This window comes from Lissotriton helveticus, chromosome 3_1 (assembly GCF_964261635.1).
Source record: "Lissotriton helveticus chromosome 3_1, aLisHel1.1, whole genome shotgun sequence".
Taxonomy (NCBI): domain Eukaryota; kingdom Metazoa; phylum Chordata; class Amphibia; order Caudata; family Salamandridae; genus Lissotriton; species Lissotriton helveticus.
The window spans coordinates 401,399,188-401,421,664 of record NC_136061.1 but is presented as its reverse complement, the minus strand read 5'-3'; the positions used below and the strand labels follow the sequence as shown (position 1 = coordinate 401,421,664).

At 47.3% G+C, this 22,477-nt stretch overlaps 1 protein-coding gene across 2 annotated transcripts in view; it reads right to left on the bottom strand.

Moving 5' to 3' along the window:
- The window catches only part of INPP5K (inositol polyphosphate-5-phosphatase K), a 408,122-nt gene that overhangs the window by 215,132 nt on the left and 170,513 nt on the right, over positions 1 to 22,477 (bottom strand). For both annotated transcript variants that reach the window (XM_078680171.1, XM_078680170.1), the window contains exon 5: positions 8,608 to 8,724. In XM_078680171.1, the coding sequence (XP_078536297.1) occupies positions 8,608 to 8,724 (117 nt within the window). The remainder of the gene's footprint in view (positions 1 to 8,607; positions 8,725 to 22,477) is intronic.

Genomic DNA, 22,477 nt, shown 5'->3' with positions numbered 1-22,477 from the left:
CTACAAGAACTCACTGGCTATGTCCCATAGTGCAAGGGTATATCAGCATAGTATATGAATTGTGTTTACAGACTGCAATGTCACACTGGCTGAAGAAAACATAGGTTTGCTAAAGGCATCAATCCTTTTAGATTCTCTATCCAGACAAGTGATGGGAATTAGGGAATTAGGATTTCCTTTGCTGATTGAGACCTGAACAAAAAAGGCTCTCTAGAGTGGGGTGCTTGGTGAGAAAATCTGGGTCACTAGGAGCTGGTTTATGATGTCTGTCCAGCTCCCTGTAGGTAGGACGGCAAGAACATGGTTTCAACCAACTAGCCATCAGAGTATTAGTGAGGGCATAAATAAAGTAAAGTAAAGGCTCAGAAGTTTCTCGCCTGGGCTGCAGTATATGCAAAACATTTGCTGTAATCTCAACAGAGAGCAGTGGAAACTCTAGCACCTTAGCTGTCCTCCGAACCACCACAGCGAATTAGGCACTCTCCTGAGTTGGTGTCCCAAGTGGTGAGTCAAACTCTGGCTGAGATAAGGTGCCAAGTCTACTGGAATTTTGTAAATGAAGGTTTACGGTGCATTCAGTGTAATAAGAGAGAGTAAGTCATCCCCCTCATCATCAACACCATCATATTCAACATCAACATCTTGGGGTAGCCCCTACTCGGACACAGGTTCAGAGTCAGAACAAAAATAATGGAGCCTCTGCTAATAGCTGCAACACGGTAGAGGCCCAGGGTTACAATTAGGAAGCATGCTCATCAACTGCACTTTTTTAATTTTGTAGCGCAATATTGTTGAGTTTAGGGGTCTAACATGGGTGCAAGCACTGAGTCATCCTCCGGCGTTGATACCGGCGTCGGGCATTGGCATGGATTGTGAGGCTGGCGGGAAAGTTAGTATGGGCCAGGTAATGAAGATCAAGGTGACACATGGCGTTGGAGGTTGGACCTTGTTAGAAATGGGGGTCTTTAGTTGGCAAGAACTTGCACCTTTGTCCAAGTAGGGACCCTTCCTACTAGTCAGGATAAGGGAGTTACACTCCTAGAATAACCCCTGGTCACCGCCTTCGCAGCTTGGCAAGAGCAATCAGGCTGATCTTAGAGGCAGTGTGTAAAGCATTTGCATATTTCCAACAGTAATACAATGTAAGGACTACAAAAGGACACTACACCAGTTTAGAACAAGCATTTTCAATGCAATAGGTCTCGCATTTTTTAGAGTCACTGGGGTTATACATATAATTAGTCTTTCCTGGCGTGGTGAGACCCGGTCACCTCTCCCCGTGCACAACCGGCTCGCCAGCTAATATGTTTGAGTATTTCTGCTCTGCTTCAGATGTGGGTTGTACTGTGCATTGTGGCGACAACCTTGTAAACAATGCGCTCCGTGACATGTAAATTCAATGTTGGCCCAAACTACGGATCTTTTAAATATCCGAAATGGTGTGGGTGTTTGCAGAGTGATTTGCCCTGAATCACAGGATGTGGACAGGACCCCCAAGGTTCGAACCTTGGTCTCCAGCACCAAAGGCGGCAGCTCTAGCCGTCGGACCACATCCTCTCCTTAACACTGGGAGGCTCATGTTTTAGGCTAATCATATAAGCAGGAGAGGGCATGAAATATTCTATGATAAATAAAGCAGAAGAAAAAGCAGCGTGATAATGAAGGACATTTAAGTTGGAGAGCTGTGTTTTGCCGCACAGATGCAACATGGGAGGCAACGCGACTCGCTGCATGTAAATGTAAATGAGCATTAAGGCATTTACTGTTGAATCCCTTTAAACATGTTACACTAATACGTGTTAAAGTGTTGATAAAGTACAAAATGTAAGTTATGTTGCGAGTAGCATTTTGTTCAGTTGAATATCTGTGTTGCATTATGGGAGCTGTAGTTTAGATACACTTTGGTCAAAGAGCGATAGCGCGCAGGTGGTAGAGGATTACTGGCGTGGCAATCAAGCAGCCCCAATGGGGGTGAGTCTCAAGTACGAATGGTTTAAAATAGATCGGTTGCGGGGGGGGGGGGGAATCTTTATGGGAAAATCTAAGAGCGAGTGGAGGCGTGAATCCGTTACAGCAGGTATGTGTTGAGGAATGTTTGGGGGTAAAATAGAGATGACGTACTCCGTTCAGAGGAAAAAAGGGGGGGGGGGAGTGAATTTGTGTGGTAAAGCGGAATGATATGAGGGGTGTATAGGAGTTGGTTGGAGTGAGAGATACAGAGCGTTTGAGAGGGTAGCAGGGTGAATGCAGATGGGGCTGGAAGAGGTGCGAGTGTGACCGGGAGTAGGACTCCCAATTCATAAAACCCGCATAACAGATTTCTTGTGGTTGCAAGTTTAAAGTTCAGGGGGACATAAGTAGTTATGTTATGTTAAAAAAAATAGGACTTTTATAGCGCAACGGCTACTCCAAGGGAGTGTCCCGGCGCTTTAAGCTCCAAACCATAGAGGAGAGCATGAAACATAACAGTAACAGAAAGGGGCCCAAAGAGAGAAAAGATTATCCAGCAAACAACCAGGTTTTCAGGTCTTTCCTGAAAACAAGCAAATTTGAGGTGTTTCGCAGGAACAACGGTAGCGAGTTCCACAGCTGAGGAGCGAGGAAACTGAAAGACCGGCCGCCTAGCCGAGCCTTTTTAATACGTGGTACCCGCGCCAGAGCCAAGGCTTCTGACCTGAGGGATCGTGCGGGTCGATAGAAGTCCAGCCTCCTCTGAAGATACTTAGCGCCATTGCCATGTAAGGCCTTATGGGCAAGAGTCATGGCCTTGAACAGTATCCTCTTCCGCACCGGAAGCCAGTGGAGGGATGCAAGAAGGATAGAGGCGCTGGTGCGACGATGAAGGCCAAAGATGGCACGCGCCGCGGCGTTCTGGGTAATCTGTAGGCGCTGGAGGAGATATTCAGGCAAGCCAAGATATAAGACATTGGCGTAGTCCAATCTGGACCCTATAAGGGCCTGAACAGTAATCCTCCGATGTTGCTCCGACAGAAGGGGAAAAAACTTACGTAACATTCTAAGTATCCCAAAACATGTTCCCGTGAGGGTGGAGACCTGGGATTTGAGCGAGAGCTCATTGTCGATTTTAATTCCCAGGTTTTTTGCCCACTTAGAGGACTGTGTGGGAGGGAACATGTCAGCAGGCCACCAACCTCGCCAATCTGGTTCTGATGGGCATCCGAAGAATAGTATTTCGGACTTGTCCGAGTTGCACTTAAGGCTGTTTTGTGAAAACCAGCTAAAAACAGCCCCAAGGCACTCGCGAATCCCTTCACCATCGAACTCTTCACCCTTGCGACAGGTGAAGAGGAGCTGAGTGTCGTCAGCATAAGAGACGATCCGGGCCCCACAGGACTCCGCCAATGTCGCCAAAGGGGTCATCAGGATGTTAAAGAGAGTGGGGCTCAAAATAGAGCCCTGAGGCACTCCGACTCCCAGTGGCGGCATCTCGGCGGATCCGGGTGGGACCCAGACCGTCTGGCGGCGGTTGGCCAGAAAGGAAGAAAACCAATCGAGCACCGTCCCCCCTAGCCCGATGTCACGGAGCCTAGTGAGGAGATCCTCATGGGGGACGGTGTCGAACGCCGCCGACAGATCTAGCATAACTAACAACACCCTACCTCCCATGTCCAGCACCTCTTTTACGATCTCCGAGACTTCCAAAAGCGCCGTCTCGGTGCTAAGTTGGAGCGGAATCCCGATTGGGATTCATGAAATAAATCATTAGACTCCAGAAAGTTGGAAAGCACGCTGTGCACGTGTTTCTCCAAGATCTTAGTCAGTGCTGGAAGGAGCGAGATTGGCCTGTAGTTGGAAGGCACCTCTGGGTCAAGATTGGGCTTCTTAATCAGAGGGATGACCATAGCTTGCTTCCAGGTCTGAGGCAAAAAGCCCTCGCTCAGGGAGAGATTAAGAATGGGATTGGCTATAGGGTTTATGGCATCTGCCATTTTTGCCAAAAATTTTGCCGGGCACGGATCAAGAGGTGAGCCCGACTTGAGGTTCCTCATCAAGGCTAAAGATGTAGCAACCGAGAGAGGGGGAAAGTCAAGCAGGACTGGGCCTGAGGGAGACAGAGACGCTGTCTCAATCGGCATTGCAGACACATCATCTGGGGCTCTCAGCGGAAAGGAAACCTGGATTTGCCTAATTTTGGTGGTAAAAAAATTGGCAATTGTGTTAGCCCAGGTCTCTGCTGGTGCACCCTGAGTAGAGATGGACCGGGGGCTAGTGAATTCGCGCACGATGGAGAAAATCTCCTTGCAGGAATTAGTAGTCACTGGGGAAATGCCAGGTGATGGGGAACACCCACAAAGTCATAACACAAACTATGCACACATAAATATAATGTTGTAGAGTGCTGAAAGCGAACAAACAGAGTCGAAAAGCTACACATACTCCCATATTCTCAGCATGATTTCTGCACACGAAGGAAACAAGTATTTGCTATGGGTGGGTGGGGGGGGGGTGGACATGCGAGGGCGAGGAGGGCCGGACAACAGGAGGGAGAGCGGGGGAAGATAAGGCATGACAGAGGGAGGGAATGGTTAAAGAAGGCGCCAAAGCATGTCGCGCCGAGGGGGAGGGGAGGGACGAGGATGAGGGGCAGCGAGCCACGGGTGGCATTGTTAAATACTTTCACAAACGTGTGACTCCGTCTTAGAAGGCTGTGAATGTGCTTGTGGCTGAGAAGTGCTGGGGAGTAGGGCCAACAAGAAACAACAAGTGAATTAGATGCTCCCTTTATGGCGAAGAACAACTTAACTGCATTCCACAGCTGTGTAAATAGGAAATGCATCTTTAGTAAAAACCGGAACAGAGAAAGGCTTATTTCCTAGCTTTCAGACGTCATTTTTTAGAGCAATTGTGTGCAAGAAAGGCGAGTAACATGCATATTGTCTGTTTGTGTGTGCAATTAAGTAAAAAATTGGAACCTTTGCTGAACACGGATGGCTGGTGACATCATGTGCAAAATTCAGATTGGCATTTAGTTTGGGGGACAGGAAGCAATCTGCGCACTTGTATTGCATGTTTTTTGTACAGATATTCTGAATATTTTTTTTTGTGGGTGGATAGTTAGAAAAGCGCAAATGCGCCGCATTCATCTCAGAACATCCGTGAACATTAAATTAAAATGTAGGTACTGACTTGTATTTTTACATGCGAGTTTTAGCTGCAGTGCAACTGAAGGTCACCGAGAGAATGTAAAATGGAGTGGTTTGCGAGCAGTGGTGTGCGCCTGGGAGGGTATGGTGGGGGAAGAGGCTGGGCAGGCAGCAGGAAAGTGAAGGAAGATGGGAAGAGAGGTCGGTAGAGAGAAACAAGCCGGGGTGCCAACCTTCGTGTAGCGCTGTGAGGAGGAGGGAGGGGGGAGAGAGTGCGCTGTGCATACCAATGGCGAGGTTAGCAGCGAAGGGGCCTGAAGCGCATCAGCAGGCGAGCCCTAAAGAGAGCCAAAATGGATCAAGGGAGCAGCAGGGCAGGGGGAGAAAGGAGGGGTGATTTTGTGAGGCTTCTGGCGGGGGGGCGGGCGGAGAAAGGAGGGGCAGCGGAATGCGTGCGAGGGGAGGAGAAGTGTGGCAGGCAGATGTGCGGCCTGGTGAGGGGGCGGGAATGCGAGCCTGGTGGGGGCAGATGGATTAGGGAGATGCTCGTGCTTGTGTGGTCACGTGACCCGCTTTGTGGCCACGTGACCTCACATGCACTGTGAAGAAATGCCAGTGGTTTCACTAGCCGATCAAGCACTATAATTCTCCCCCATTTCCCATTGCTTCGCAATGGTAAAGGACGAGACCTAAAAATATCCAATATTATAGTTTTATATACTTGAGACAAGACCAAAAACGATAAAAAAAATCCGTAATGCAGTACTTAGAAATCTTCAGTTATGAAAATAACCTTGAAAAGCAGTTACTGAAGTCCCTCTGGGGCTATCACGGCTTCGTGAACAAACAAATCCACACAGTTCTGGCTGACCGTGGCGTCGAGGGCCAGCAACGGTGTCGGGAAGACCCGCAAAACAGTATCTTTAAAAATGCAGGGCATCGGCGACCTCTTGTTGAGCTTCTGAAAGCCCGGCATCCACAGGCGTCGGTTCCGGAGGTCGGTGCAGGAGTCATCGGGCCCTTGAAGTCATACCCGTTGCAGATCGAACTCCTCGCAGTTGAAGTCAGGAGCGCTGGCGTCGGCAGGCTTCGGGTGCTGCTGTGCGAAGTGCAGCAGTGCGGCATGCGATGCCCTCAGGTCGCGGTGATAGCAGCGGCTCGGGTGCGGCGTCAGATGGCGTCGTCGGTGAGACCAGGGTCACGGTGCGAAGTGATGCGGTGCTCGTCACTGTGCTGGCAGGTCACGGTGCAAGCAGAGGCGTCGTTGTTGCTGAAGCGCTGTCATTGACTGACGACCTGGAGTAGATGGCGCCGGCGTCGGTAGGCCAAGACTGCGGTGCGGGACTAGGGCAGTGTATGGTGTAACTTTAAGAGCAGTGCCCTCGAACCGAGGTGCAAGCAGCGGCATTTATTTCGGCGGGGAGCGTCATCGTCGGGGATACCAAGGCGGCATTGTGAAGCGAGGCAATGTGGCGTGCGGTGCCCACAGGTCGCGGTGCGGGCAGCGGCTCGGTGGCGGCATCAGCGGTGAGACCAGGGTCGCGGTGCATTGTTGCGGCGGTGCCCTCTGCAGTGCCTTCAGGACAAGGAGTCGGCAGCAGGTTGCTTTTTCTTCTGTTGCAGCACAAAACACATAGTCCCCAGTGCTGAGGGCAGAAGAACTTGAAGTCATTGCTTTTCCTGAGACTTACTGAACAGGGTGCACGCTCTACCTCAAGTCCTTGGAGAAACTCACAAAAGTAGATTGCAGAAAGTTCAATCCAGTCCTTTCACTGCCCAAGACAGAAGCAGTCACTGCAAGAAAACACAGCAAAGCACTCAGCAAAGTGGTAGTTCCTCCTCACACCTTCTCCAGCTCTTCTTCTTGGCAGTCTTCTTGGTCCAAAAGAGTTCTAAAACTCAGGGGTTTGGGCTCCACTTTTTATAGCCCAAAATCCTTTGTCCGCTCAGGCAGAGAGTGTCTGTGCCCAGCTAGAACCACTTCTGCCCTTTCTGGCGTGGCTTTCTGGCAGAAGGTGGAGACAGCATTGTCAGAGGCAGACCAGGCCCCTTCAGGTGCAAGGAAATCTTCTCCCCCTACTCTAAATGCATCCCAGGTCTACTCAGCCCTTTCCTGACCAACCTAGACTATCCAAAGCCACTGCTGCTCCCCTGCCCCTGTCATCCAAAACCCAGAGAGTCAATCCACAAACCCAGCAGAGGCCTGCAGGATGGCTGAGCAAGAAAAGACCTACTTTCTAAAAGTGGTATTTTCAAACCCAGAATGTAAAAATCACCTTCACTAAAAGATGCATCTTTAGATTCTGAGTTTGGGCATACTGAACTTTATTTTCTTACCTAGTTCCCAGGGCCAGTTATGTTTGTAAGATATTTTAAAATGTTTTAAACAAACTCCCCATTCTGTCCTATGGGGAACAGGTAGCCTTGCAATGGTGAAAAAACGAAAATTGGCAGTAATTCACTATCAGGACATGCCACACACACCAGGGCATGTCTTACCTTTCCCATGCACTGCACCCTGCCCACAGGGGTACCATCCGCCTACCTTAGGGGTGACTGACATGTAAGACAAGGGAAGGTTAGGGCCTGGCTAGTGGGCACACTTGCCAAGACCACATGGCAGTCCCGGACTGAACACAGGCTTTGCAATGGCAGACCAGAGTTACATTTACAGGCCGTTTGTGTGGGTGGCACAATCCAGTGCTGCAGCCCACTAACAGCATTTGATTTCCAGGCCCTGGTACGCTCAGTGCACTTTACTATGGACTGACAGGTAAATCAAATATGCCAATCATGGAAACACCAATCCATAACACAGTTTATAACAGGAGCAATTGCACTTTACCACTGATCAGCAGTGAGAAAATTGCGCAAAAACACTAAGCCAGCACAAACAGTCAAAACGGGGAGGTCAGAAAGCAAAAACTAAGGGGAAACACGCCAAAAAATGCCAAGTCTAACAGACCTGCTGACAGTAACTTGACTTGAGGCCCCAGTGATTTTGTGAGGTCTGAAGGCACACCAGAGTGACCCAGAAGGACATTGAATATTCAGAATATGGCTGCTTTGAAGGTCTCAACCTAGTTGTGGGTTGAAGATGGCATGAGGAACTCGACGCACACCAGGATCGGGTAAGGACTCAGCTTAGTATCCGCCAACCTCAATGGAATGCCACTCTCATGGGAGTCGGGACTTGGAAGATGGGTCTGATTTCCCGCTTCACTTTTTTATGCTTGTATTTGGACTTGGATTTACAAGAGGACTTTGAGAGTGAAGTGTAATGGCTGAGGGGAGAGAGTTATGTGGATGTTGGCAGCAGGTCAAAAGTGAGCTGAGCAGCAGGCTTTGTCTGTGTCCTCTGGGACCGGAATAAAGAATCTTGATAGTACTTCAGTCTCCCTGAATCTTCTCACGGCTTGACCATCAACAGGGACTTAGCTCTGAGCACATTAAGTGGCATGTATTCCGGGAGCTCAAATGTTCAAACAGAAATTGGACTTACCCAGTATCCATAAATGCCAGTGCGGGTGTAGTTGGTGTGAATATCCTGAATGAAGGGAATGTGCTGGTGCTTCACAAAGATCAGTAGAAGAAGGCCCTGAAGACGGAGGGAGGCAACCTGAAAAGAAAGCACAAGGGGGTGAAACAGTAAGTATATAAGGCCAAAGCGGGCTCTGTGCACTAAAAAGACAGTGGCTACAGCATGCTTTGTACGCATAAATGGCATTGACTAGAATGAGGTCAGTAGATACAAAAGATAGATGTCGAAGAGAGAACTGAGCAAATGAAGAAGAAATAGCGGAACAAGCTCTATAGAGAAGAGAGACCGGCTCCATACAGACAGAAACAAGAGGACAAAGTAAGCTCAGTACCTACCAAAGTGATAGGCCAGAGAGAGCTTTTTACACGGAGAAGTCAAAATGAGCTCTGTACAATGCTAAACTTCAATCCATTCAGAATGTGGCAGCTAGAATTCTGCTTGGGTTACCTAAACATCATCCTACATCGAAAGCTATAAAACAGCTTCACTGGCTTCCAATACGACGACGTATCGATTTTAAGACGCTTTGCCTGTGCACAAAGCCTTGTTTGGTGGTGGGGCTGAGGATGTGCAATCCTTGTTCTCACGTTACCTTCCCCTGTGGCCTCTAAGGTCAGCCACTCTTGGCCTAGTATAACTCCCCAAGATAAAAAGAGTAAGATGTGGAGGAAAACGGCTTTCCTTCCTAGCATCCAAACTCTGGAACACACTACCTGTACATTTGAGAAGGTTACCTAATAGATCGGTTTTTAGGAAAGAAATTAAAACCTGGCAATTTTACCAACCCTAATACATCAGTTGTTATGTCTCAGTCATCTCATCCCAGCGCCAAGACGCCTTGGCAGTAGTGCGCTTTACAAATACCATCAGTCAGTCAGTCAAAAATAACTTTATTCGGTTTTTTACAACCATAAAAGTATACACAAAGTAGCATCTCAAACAATAAAATGAGCAATTAGAGCCATAAAATATACAATACATTTCTTAAACTTTTAGTTCACATATCCTTAAAATAAGAAATAAATATCTTTAAAAATTTACTTTTAAAACAAGCTGTCCTTTCTTGGGTCACATCGCCCTTCAAGTATGTTTTACACCATACTCTTATCCATAAATACCTGAAACTCCCTATCGCTTAAAAGATCTCTATTTCCTCAGTACTCTTTACTTTTAAGGAACTCTTTAACTTTATTTAGATATTTGCCAATGGCACAGGCTATATCTAAATTCATCATTCCCACTAGGAGATTTGCAGCTTGCATCCTATTTTTGATATCATTTTTTTTTTAAATCGGGCCTAAAATCTCTCTTCGAATATCTAATGTACTCCAGCAATCCAGCAAGATATCACAGGTAGTGCCTAAAGTGCAAGTGCATTTTCCATCGCTGCTTAGCATAAAGTTTATTACTCCTTTATTCATATAACACGGGGTTTTCCCAATTCTCAATCGTAGCACTTCGCGCCTTAACTGGAAGCTAGGTAACCTGTCGATATAGGGATAATGTAAATCATTTTTCCATGCTATAGCCATATGGGAGACTGAACTTTTCCGTAATAAGTATTCTTGATCAAGGGTTTGAGACACTTCTAAGCCCAGCTTCTTAAGATCTTTCTTATCTAACCTAGGTTCAAGATACTGAGGGCCCCACTTTAGGTTTAACACACCATACGCTTCCTTGATCGTAGCTCTAGTCCCTTTAGCCCAGATCAGTTCACTGTTGGCAATTTCATTTTTGCACCACTGTGAAATTTTTTGGTCCTCATCCAAACCCAGTCGCTGCCAGAAACGTAATAAAGACATACAGGCTATGATACTCCATGCGGTGATTCCCAATTCTAATCTTGCCGCCTGTACCATAGCCGATCTTGGCAGCGCGAACATACATTTAAGTATATTACACTCCTCTTTATCCCATCTATTTTTGCCACTTATATAAAGTGCCGCTGCGCCATACAAAAATTGAGGAGGGACCATTGCTTGATAGGCCTTTAACATCGGGCTATCAGACATTTCGCTGTGTACACTATTAAATCTTTTTAATCCCTTCACTGCTGCAGAAGCCCTCATTTTTAATGCATCAAGGTGGGTATACCAATGGAGGCTGCTTGGGAACCACATCCCCAGATATCTATATTCTGTCACTTTTTCCAACCTCTCAGTGCCCAAATACCAGGAGAACTTTGTTTTACTTCTTCCAAAACACAGGATTTTGGTCTTTTCCATGTTCACAACTAGTTTTTTGATTTCGCAGTAATCTTTAAACCTATTTAATTTTCTTTGCAGACCAATCTCCGTCTGGTCCATAATGACCAGATCATCTGCATATAATAAGCAGGGGATATGGTTTCCTTCTAGTTTTGGGCTGGCCCCTCTAACCTTTCTTAATTCCAATGGGAGGTCAGCTATAAACAGGGAAAAAAGCAAGGGGACAAGCACGCACCCCTGTCGTAGCCCATTACCGATGTGAATCCTCCTGGACAGTCCTCCGTTTTCATCTAGGATTATCTGGGCCCAATTTTTAGTGTGCAGGGCTTGGATGAGGGCCAACAAATCATTTTGCATTTTGTACCCTGACAGGGTTGACCACAACGGCCCCCTGTTCACCAGATCGAAAGCTGCGCGGAAGTCCACGAAGCAGCAGAACAAATTACCCCTCTGCTCGATAGACTGCCTCGCAATGGATCAGAGCGCAAAACAGTGGTCCACAGTTGAGTGTCCCTCTTTAAACCCTCCCTGTTCTGGGGGCACTATCTGATTTTCCTCTGTCCAGTCCTTAAGCAGACCCAAGATTACTTTAGCAAACACCTTTTCGCCTATGTCCAGGAGGTTTATTAAACGGTAATTTTTAGGGGAATTTACATCACCTTTTTTATGTATAGGTCTTACAATTGCCCCTTTCCAGCTATCTGGTATGACCCCTGTATTAAGAATCCCCTGAAACATATTCGAAAAGAACTGTGACCACCAATCTGGGTTCGTTTTTATAATCACTGCCGGCAGATTATCTGGATAGGCAGCTCGAGTTAGGTTTAACCTGGATATTATACTTCTAATATGGCCGAGGGAGAAGTACTCTTTTACTTCTTCCCTTACACCTGGCCATACGATGGTATTTGTTTCCTCCACTCTTGGCCATTTCCCATAAGTTTCCTCCAGATAAACCACCCACATATCCTCCGGCACCGAGCACTGTAAAGACCACAGTACTTTACCAGTGCTCTCTTGTACTATTTTCCAGAAGCCTTTCACATTTCTTTCTTCGATTACCTCGAGTAACTTCACCCAGCATCTGTCCTTATAAGTTCTTTTGTTATCTCTAATAATTGCTTTATATTTTATCCATAATTCATGGAGGCTAAGTAACAGATCGTCATTGTATTTCCCCCTTAGGCTTCTTTCCTTTTGCCTAATGTTAGCTTTTACTTTGCGACAGTCCTCGTCAAACCAAGGTTTATTATTAGCGTTTAATTTTTCCTTACTTACTGCCCCGGGTTTACCCAATTTAATTTTTATCCTGAGACATTCTACCAGTTGTCTTATTATGTTTTCATACCAGGTATTACCCTCTTCTGGTAGCGGTTTTTCAAATATGAATGACAGCTGGACTTCCCTTAGTTTTTTTATATGTTCTTCTGCGATTCGAGTCATTAGTCGCTTTGGGTATTCTACCTGTACTTGTATGGCTTTTTGTCTCCGAGGCGCCCTTTTTGTATATAATTTCATCAGTAGAGGATAATGATCACTACTTTCCACCCCTGCTACTTCAAAATGTGTGACTAATTCAAAGCTCCAAGCCTGTAAAAACATATAATCTATCAGACACATTTGCTGCCCTATCATAAAAGTACGCTTAGCGGGTCTATCCGCATCCTTTCTTCCATTTACACACACCAGGCCTAAAGAGCCCAACAGTTTCCCAAGTACCACATCTTGGGACGAAATGTCACTACTGGGAAACATAGCGGTCTTTATATTGTAGGCTCTTAACAAATCTCTAGACCACCAGTCTGTTTTTGAGGGATTTAATCTGTGATTAAAATCACCTAGAATCAAAAGCACATCTCTCGGATAGGTATCACAGAGGCCCTCCAGATCCCTTTTGAGACTTGCCAGGTGCACTTTGTAATCTTTCCCTTTTCCCTTCTGGATATACACATTGATGATACATATGCCTTCATAACATGGATTGTTTCTCAATGTTAACACTCTGCTACCTAGGACACACTTACATTTAAGTTCAATGGATTCTATTTTCCTAGCAATCGTTGTAGAGACTAGCGTCAACTGACCCCCAGAAGGTCTGCCAGATGAGTTCTTTCTTGCTGGCTTTACGTGATATGTGAATCCTTCGGTGTTTAGGGTTTCATCGCACAGCCAAGTATCCTGCAAACATACGATATCAGTATTCTTTAAAATCTTTTTTAAACTTTCCAGGAGCACTATTCTTTTATAGCCATTAACGTTCCAGGATACTATAGCCAAGCTGTGCGACGACCCCGACTCCTAGTCAATATCACTCAAATACCCATTTTCTTCACCTTCCATGTATGCAATCTCTCTATATCTATTCCCGACCAGCTTATCTTCATCCTCCCACCCCGGATGCTTAGGGGCTATTGTAATTTCAAGATCATCCTTCTTACCCCATCCGGAGTTGATCATTCTTATTTGCCGATCCCCCAACCCAGCATGATTCCTAAGGAAATCTTTCCCCTGTTTATCTGTCAGCATTTCCTCTCTTTTTATTATTCTAATGCCTTCTTTTAACATCTCGGGTTCGGCTTTTTCCAAAGCTACTTTAACTAATGCAGAGTGAAGTAGAATTTTGGTTACCTCTTGCCCTTTAGTATTTATTAGAAATCCAACTTCTTTAAGTCAGTCAGTCAGTCATAAGGGGAAGGGGCCAGAGCAGGTGCTTTAATATCATACAAGAATGTTTGTTCATGCATGGAGGCCAATAGCAAGCTCTTTACATTCCGAAGATGGGCTGTAGCAAGATCTGTACCCGCAGAGCAGAAATAATGAAGCAATTTAGAGAAAGGCAAAGATGCTGACACCGCACAATAATGGCAGGGAGGACAGGCGGACAACTCCATGCAGCAATTGATGGAAATCAAGGAGGTATATACAAAGGACAGAAGCTGAAGCGAGTACTGTACCTATTGAGATGAGAGACCAGGGAAAACATGGTACCTACAAAGGCTACAGCAATCTCAAAAAGAGGCCAGAAATCAGATATAGTGCTATGATAGTGATTAACTCGGAATCTTCCTACACAATTATAAACAAGGAAGTATGGCAAATTAAATTTGTTGAAAGCTAAGATGAGGAATTCGAAGACCCTGATATCAAACTTAAAAGCTTTATGGGCAAACTATAGATATAGTTGGTTTGCTGAAGTTGTTCTTCAGGTTTATGAACAGGGAATGTTAATTCACACTTTTTGTGTCAGAACAGGGACCATTAATGTTGGACATGATGAATCAGGGAGAGTTTGGTACAGTTGAAGATCCAAACAGTCCGGAACTGGTGTTTATTATTACTCAGAAGAATGAAACTGTTAGGCAGCAGATGTTAGACTGATGCCACTGATTTTCAGGCAAAACTGGGAAATTACAGGAATTTCGAGACCTGTTTGTGATAAAGAGACACATTGTACAAGGTATACACAAAGTGAGTAAACACCTACAATCATCAAGGATGAAGTTGCCTCAGAAATAAGAAAATTACAAATGCAGCATAATAGAACCAGTACAATCCTCAGACTCAGTAGCTCCGCGTGTACTGGCATGAAGTGCCAATGGAAAGTTGAGGTTATGTTATGTTAGAAGTGCTTGTATAGAGCATGGCTACCCCAGCAATGGGGCTGCCCCAGCAATGGGGCTTCCCAGCGCTTGCGAACGGGTGGCCATAGATGGTGACTGCTAGCCAGATGGAAATACAGCCAAGGAATGTCTGTTTCTAAACTCAGGGAGCAGGAGCGTAGGGTGCAGGCGCATCCTATGCTAGATGGATGAAAACAGCCACGTTTTAATCTGTTTTCTAAATGCCCAATGATCTTGTGTGCTGCGCAGCGTGATTGGAATAGGGTTCCATAGGGCTGGGGCCAGGGACCTAAATGAGTGCCCCCCCCCCCCCGCTCTGCTCCTGCGCACCCTAGGAGTGCAGGCCAGATGTAGATCTGCGGAGTACAGTGCTCACGTTGGGACATATAGTGTGCAGAGCCCCTGCAGTATCTGGAGGCCCTGGCCATGTAGGATCCTGTGAGTGGTACAGAGAGTTTTGAACTGAATTCTCTGTTCGATCGGCAGCAAGTGTAGGCGGTACAGGAGATGGGAGGTATGACGATACTTAGGGAAGGCGAAAAGAGTGCAAGCAGCCGCAGTCTGTACCCTTTGAAGTCTCGTTATAACCGTTTTATTTGAGCCCATGAGTAGTCCTATGTGTTGACCTGAGTTGAGGTTGTGTATTGACAAGAAAAGATCTATGTAGATCAATTTAACCCCATGTGTGCGCGTGATGGCAGGGAGCCGTCACGCCTCACGGTGGGCGTGTGCGGAGGACGCCCCCTGGCCGTCCAACCCCGCCCGCTCATTAAAACCCAAGCACTGTGGAAGAATTTTCGCTGCGGTCAAGGGGTTAGATTACCATGGATTACCAACTGTTCTTGTTAACCAAGTGGCTTGTGTCAATTCACCACATTGCTGTGTATCATCAAGTACTGCTACATCTGGAAAGTAGGTTAACTACTTTTATTAATCGATTTGGATGCTTTCAGTTTGGGAGAGAATCATTTGGATTAGCTTACTGCAGTGGAAATGTTTTAGATATTTAAAAAGACTAGATAACTTACTTTTTCAGGATGACATTCTAGAAATAGGTAAATCAGAGTCAGAGAATGACAGCTCAAACTTGTTGTCAATTTTACAAAGAAAGGTCTCACTGAAGAATACATTAAATTAAATTTGCAAGGGAAAGTGTTATCTATTTGGGCCATAAAATGAGCAGTGAGGATATCAGACCGAAGAAGGAGTCAGTAGAAGCCATAAAGGGCTCTCCTACCCCTAAAAGTAAAGATGACGTGAAGGCATCTTGGGACTTGTTGAATTGTACTCTATGTCTGTAAATAGCTTTGCAAGCACAATTTTTCCTATAAGGCAGTTTTTAAGAAATAAGAGTAAATGTGAATGGTCTCTGCATTGCCAAAAGGCAATTTAGGTAACCAAAGGAAACATTTATTTAGCCCCAACTTACCAAGGATTTGATCCAAACTGTAACAACATTGTCATCACTGATGCCAGGATAAAGGTTTAGGTGCTGTATTGACATAAGTGTACAAGTTGGGAAGGGGAACTGTTATTGCTTTCTTTACTCATTCTCTAATTACTAGAGAAGAGAATTATTGCGTTATTGAACAGGAAACTCCAGCATGTGTTTAGAATATTTCCATCAATACATATGTGGTTTAACGCACTGACCACAAACCTCTACGAAGGAACTCACTGCTAATAGTTTGCATAATGCCTCTCCTTGTTTAGCTCCCACATAGGTTAGATTGATCAAATAAAACTATGAAGTACTGTACATGTCGGGAGTAGGAAATAAGATTGCAAACTTTATTAGTCACATGCCTGTACTTCTAGAAAAAACACGAACGAATTAGAAAAATGTAGCATTGCAGAACTGTGTGAGGAGGAAGTAAAAGGTATATCCAATGAGGAATGGATGGATGCTCAAAGTAAGAACTGAGTGTTGGGAGAGGTTTGCAGGATAATAAATGAGAGAAGGGCTTTGAAGAAGGTACTGAATGAAAAACTACAAAGATCTTGGAAAGTGAGTCATGAATTACCTATAAAACATGATAAGGTGATGAGAGATGGGCGTGTAATTCCACCAGAAATCTTACAGGCAAAACAATTAGACATCTGTCATGATGGACATTTGGGTATTATCAAAAACAAGCGCAAGATGAAACATTTATATAGGTGGCTTCGTTTAGACAAGGCTATTGAAAGAAAAGTGAGGGACTGTTTACACTGCAACAATTCGGAGCAGTCCCAGTATGCCATGGGAAAAACTAGGACCAGTCTTAGGTAAGAATAAAGAACAGAAATAGATTATTGATGATATGGACCATTCCTCAAAGTGACCAGAAACTGAAGTCATAACCAGAGCTGACTGCTGTGCTGTCATTACGTATTCAGATCAGGTATTTGCGAAGGAAGGTCTACGGAAGAATATAATTAGTGACAGTGGATCACAATTCATGTCTGACGCTATCAAAATGTCTTTAAAAAACGCTTTATCGTCCCGAGGGCGATGGCCCTCTATAGTGCTTTATTAGATTCATTAAGGAATAAAAAAAGTTGTCATAGAAAAGCAGTAGATGCTGGGAAAAGGAGGCAATGTGCATGTTACGGGCATACAGAGCCACAATTGCTTTTCCCCAGGCCACAGCCCATTTGATCTTATGAAAGGGAGAATTCTATGTCAGGACCGGAGGCTCCGATTACGTTATTCTTTCTTCACTTTAATAACAATTTTCCTCCACAGCAGCGAAAAAATTAACACAACAATATTTCCCTTTTTCATGGAAATATTCAGAAGAAACAGATCCAAAAGGTTCAAATATGTCCAAACGGACTACAACTCCCATGAGTCCATCACATAACACCCGATCACAGTCCTTCCTCCATGTTGGTACGTCCTAGAAAGGTCCTTCAAATAGGTTGTCCCTCCTCTTTCTTCGCTGCTCCGCAGCAGCAGATAAGTCACCTTCTTTTATTGTTCTGCTTGCTTGGGCTGTTTGATTTTTTTTTAAGTGTTATTGGGCGCTTCATGATTGTATATGCGGGGTTTAGCGGGCCGCGGCCCGCCTTGTGGGGACTTCTGTTTGCTAACTGATGGATTTTTTCTCCTTTGCTAGACAGATTCCCCTACTAAATTTCGAACGCTCGGCGGTGGTCCGTATTGTGGCAGCGCCGCGTGCATCGCCTTCGGGCAGGGTTTTGTCCCCAGTGTCATTAGCTCGCCGGGTGGCGGCCTGTCAGGCTCTGCCTGAGGTTGCGCGCGCTTGGGGCTAGGACAGCCCACAGGTCGGGGTTTCACCCCGCCTCTTATTGTTTGCAGTCGTTCAGCCTGCCCACAGTAATAAGGGTTTAACCAGGGTCGGATTGGGATCACAATTTGGCCCGGGCACTAACGAAAAAAGTGGCCCACATGCAAGGGGTGTGGCCTACAGTTAAGGGGTGTGGCCTACAGTTAAGGGGCGTGGTCTACAGTTAAGGGGCGTGGTCTACAGTTAAGGGGCGTGGCCCACATTCAAGGGGCGTGCCCTTTCATGAAACACTATTTGGTTACTCTTTGAGGTCTAATTCGTAGAGAAAAATTTAGTAAATTAAGCATTTTAAAGCTTACAGAGCAAGTAACATTGGTAAAGACTAGGAGCACTGCAGTTCTGATAACTGAATACTTACTTGCAGTCTTAACGCCCTGCACAATGTCGTTAGATACTCTTTCCCAACCAGCTATGTCCTAGACTCCAATCATCACAGAAACCTATTGGCCTGCTGTTTTCCCACTCATGCAGGCAGTGAGTAAGGGGTGTGTCCATATGGAGGTGAGGCAGGAGCTGGGGAGGGAAAGGAAGGCCACAAACACCCAACAAGATCCCCCATTGAGGAGCGAGTCACTGGAAATTATGAATACTATGAAATGTTATCTTAGTGCAAGCTTAGACTCGCCCAGAATAACAAAAAGAACATAGAAGTAGAATGGTGCACCCAGTAAGAGGTACAGAATGACTTAAGGGTCAGAGTGCAGCCTCCACAACATAAGAAAACCAGACAGGGAGGCACTTAGGGGAATTAAATAAAAATAAACAATTTGCATCAGAAAAGCTGTGTTAAAAAATATGGACATGTTTTAATAAAGTCTCCTCTTTAATTATCATGGTCCCTTTGCAGAATCATAAAGCATGAACAAATGGTTATTTTTTATAGTTGTTTTACCATTTGGCAGTTTTATATAGTGTAAATTCAGCCCAAGACAAAGGCTATTTGAGTTCTACTCATGAGTACCAATTACAGTACACATGATCTGATTTTTTATTTAAGGGCCTGGGAGATGAAGTGATCTACCCAGAATCACAGGTTGTTAAGCAGACGCTGGGACTCAAACTTGAATCCCAATCTCTGCAACTCTGGTGTTAGGCCACCTATGCCTATGCACAGACAGGGAATGAAAGTGGGAGGATACTGTTCTTGCGCAGGACACAAGGCCAAGGTGACAATGGCCTACATGCTGAGCAACTGAAAAACAAGCAAGGCCCTTTCCATCACAAAATTATCCCAGCCCTCCAGCACAGGAGCACCTGAAAAGCAGCGAAGCCCTGCTATTACTAACATACTCAGCCCTCCTCAGACCTTCAGCTCAGGAGCAAATGAACAGCAGTAAGGCCCCTGCAATTTGTAAATTAATTAGCCCTCCCCAGCCCTCCAGGCCTCAGGGCAATGTCCTGGCAGGGGAGAGCACAACACACAGCTGCTGGGTCATCCACAGTAGGGGGGGGGCAAAACATCACCTGGCCCCCACAGAAAGACCCATTCTTCCTCGCCCACTGTGCCCTGAATGTGAGGGGCTGTGGTCGAGGTGTTAAGACTAACACTGTTCCCCCCCCCCCCATCCCTCCCCCCCCCCACGGCTGCGTGGGCCCCTGGGGGGCCGAGGTGAAAATGGCTCAAAGGCCTGAGCAACACTTGGCCCCCAGGGAGGCCGATTCTTGTAAACAATCACCCCTCCCCAGCCCAGCCTCTGCGTGATTGCTTTGCAGGGCAGGGGCTGAAGGAGGCCACAGCTGATCATCGCTGTACGGCCGCACAGTGAAGCGCTTTCATTTCTGTCTCTGTGCCCTCTGTGGGCCGTTTTTTTCTCCCCTTTCCCAGTCCACAGAGAGCAGACAGTAGAGAGCACTTTCTGTGGATGGGAAAGGGGAGAAAAAAAACGGCCCACAGAGGGCACTGAGACACTGGCCCTTCGGCCGATGCCCGAATGCCCGCAGTGCCAATCCGCCCCTGGGTTTAACCCCTTGTGCCACATTTTCAGTGGTTTTTCAGGGCCAGTGAGTCCTGGGTGTGCAGGCAAGAGCCTGTCCTTGGTATTGTAGCTGAGGAATGGGGTGTGACCTCACTTTGAGCTGTAGGGCAAGTATGAGTGCAGAGGAGTTCTATGAGAAGGAGCAACAGTACATCCCTTTGGATGACCAGTTTTTTCAGGCTGTGGATGAGTCCATATTTAAATGTGTAAATGATGTGGTGGCGCCCATGGAGGAGCGTCTTACGAATCAGATGCTCCTCCATGCATCATTACCGAGTGTGCCAAGTTGGCCCCGGGCCTCTTGGATCCCCCTAGTCCTGCCTTACCCCAGGGAGAGGGTCCCCCGTTACCTAAGAAGGGACGCGTGGAGGAGGGCTCGGGAGGATCCCGGGGGGTGGATTTGGACGCTTTCGACCGTCTCAGGGACGCCTTTGCTGCTAAGCCGTCCAGTCTACCCCCGGTACCTTCTCTGACCCCGACTACCGCAGATTCTGTGGGTCAGCCTCGTCATCCCTGGATGGGGGCTCCCCAGCGAACTCGGACGACGAGGAAGGGTCTTCGCGGTCTTGGCGACCGTCCAGTTCGGCGGCCGACTTGCCCCAGGACTCCTCAGGCATGCTTTACCCGGATGACAAAGTTCATCCGAGGTCGGCTGCTTGGGCGCCTGGGGACAAGGTGGCCAAGTTTGTGGCGGGTCGCCTCCGCAAGCCCTTACAGAAGGAGGCAAGGGGTTGCTTGCGGGCTGAATTTCCTCGACCCACCTTGGAAGGGAAGGTGGCCTGTACACCGGAGCTTGACTCCAAAATGGCCACCTTCCTGGCCAAATGTATGAAGGACCCCCGCAAGGGTACAGATCGGTCCTGGCGATCCTGCCAGGACAAACTCCTTGACGCAGTGGGACCCAGGATAAAAATATTGGAAATGGCGGAGGAGGCGAAGGTGTCCGGCTCCGTCATATCTCCAGATGTTCTCTCGAATTGGGCACAGCGGGCAATTATCTTCCCAGGTAATGGCAACTGTGGCCTCTCGACGGAACGACGGCACTCGCTCCTGATAAAGCTGGACCCCAAGTTAGGTGACCTGACATCTTCGGAGACCGGTGCAGTTGTGAAGGAGCTGAGCAAGTTCGTTGCCACCTTCACGAGTTTGGACAAGGCCAAGTCCAATATCAAAAGGGTCTTCCAGAACCGTTTTCCCAACTGGGCCGGTTGTGGCAGGGGCCGCGCGACTGGCCGTGGCCAGCAATCCAATCCCGGTAGGGGACAAGGCTCTGGGCGGGGGCAGTACAGCACATCTGCCAACTTTACCAACTTTTATCTGACAAGGGGAAAGAAGTCCCATGGCCGTGGAGGATACCGAAACGGGGCAGGCAGACCTGCAACCGGCAGTAAGTCTGATTCCTCATTCTCAAGTTCGCATTGGGGGTTGGCTAGCGTCCTTTCAGGGTGCTTGGCGGGAGCGATCACGTCCGATGCCTGGGTCTTGCAAACTATCCAGGGGTTTCACGTCGAGTTTTACGATTCGCCCTTCCAGCGGAGTCCTCCCCGGCCTATTTCATTCTCAGAGGCGGACGCTCGTCTGGTCGACGAGGAGGTCTCTGAGCTGCTACGCAAAGGGGACATCTGTCGGTCGGTTCTGCATCCCCGGTAGTTTTTGAGCAATATCTTTCTCGTGAAAAAGACTGACGGGGGGCGGCGTCCGGTGATCAACTTGAAGGAGTTCAACGGATGGTTGGTGTACCGACATTTCAAAATGGAGGAGATTCACCTCCTCCGGGATGTGCTCGGCCGGGCGACTGGATGGCGAGACTAGACCTCAAGGATGCGTACCTGGTAATACCAATCCATCAACCTCATCGCCGTTTTCTGCAGTTCCAATGGCGACAGCAGATTTACGAGTTCACCTCCCTTCCGTTCAGACTGTCCTCAGCGCCCTGGTGCTTCACAAAGGTTCTCTATCCGGCAGTGGAGTTCCTGCGGGGACAGGGAATTCAGATGCTCGTTTATTTGGACGACATCCTTCTGATGGCTCAGTCCCCTCAGACTTTGTCCGGTCAGGTGCCGCAGACTGTTTCTCTTTTGCAGAGCCTGGGGTTTGTTATCAATGGGGACAAATCAGTTCTCTCCCCGACACAATCCATCATCTTCCTGGGCTTTGTGGTGGACTCGGTCCACGAATCCTTAAGCCTTCCCCCTTGCAAGATGACCAAGATCCGGCATCTCCTGCGTCAGACCATGATCAGGACTCACATTTCTCTCCGACAAATTGCCCGAGTGGTAGGGCTATTGTAGTTATCCATCCAGGCAATCTTCCCGGGGCCCCTGCACAATCGCGCGCTGCAGCGCCTGAAAGCGCACCATCTCCTGTTGGTCCCCTTATCTGCCAAGGTCAAGGAGGAAATGTTGTGGTGGCTCGCCCACATGGACGCCTGGAATGGCAGGTCCATCTGTGGGGCGGCCCCCGACATCGTCATAGAATCAGATGCCAGCAGGTCAGGCTGGGGGGCCCGCTGCGGCAATTCCTCTACCGGAGGCGCCTGGTCGTTAGACGAGCAGGAGCTTCACATCAATTGCCTGGAGTTGTTAGCAGGCTCTTTCGCGGACCGGTGCTGGACCAGGGACAGGATTCGCTTGTGCGTCTTGTTGAAGATGGACAACGTCTCCGCGGTGCGTTACATCAATCACTTAGGGGGCTCCCGGTCCAAAGCTCTGGCGAACTTGGCGAAAGAATTCTGG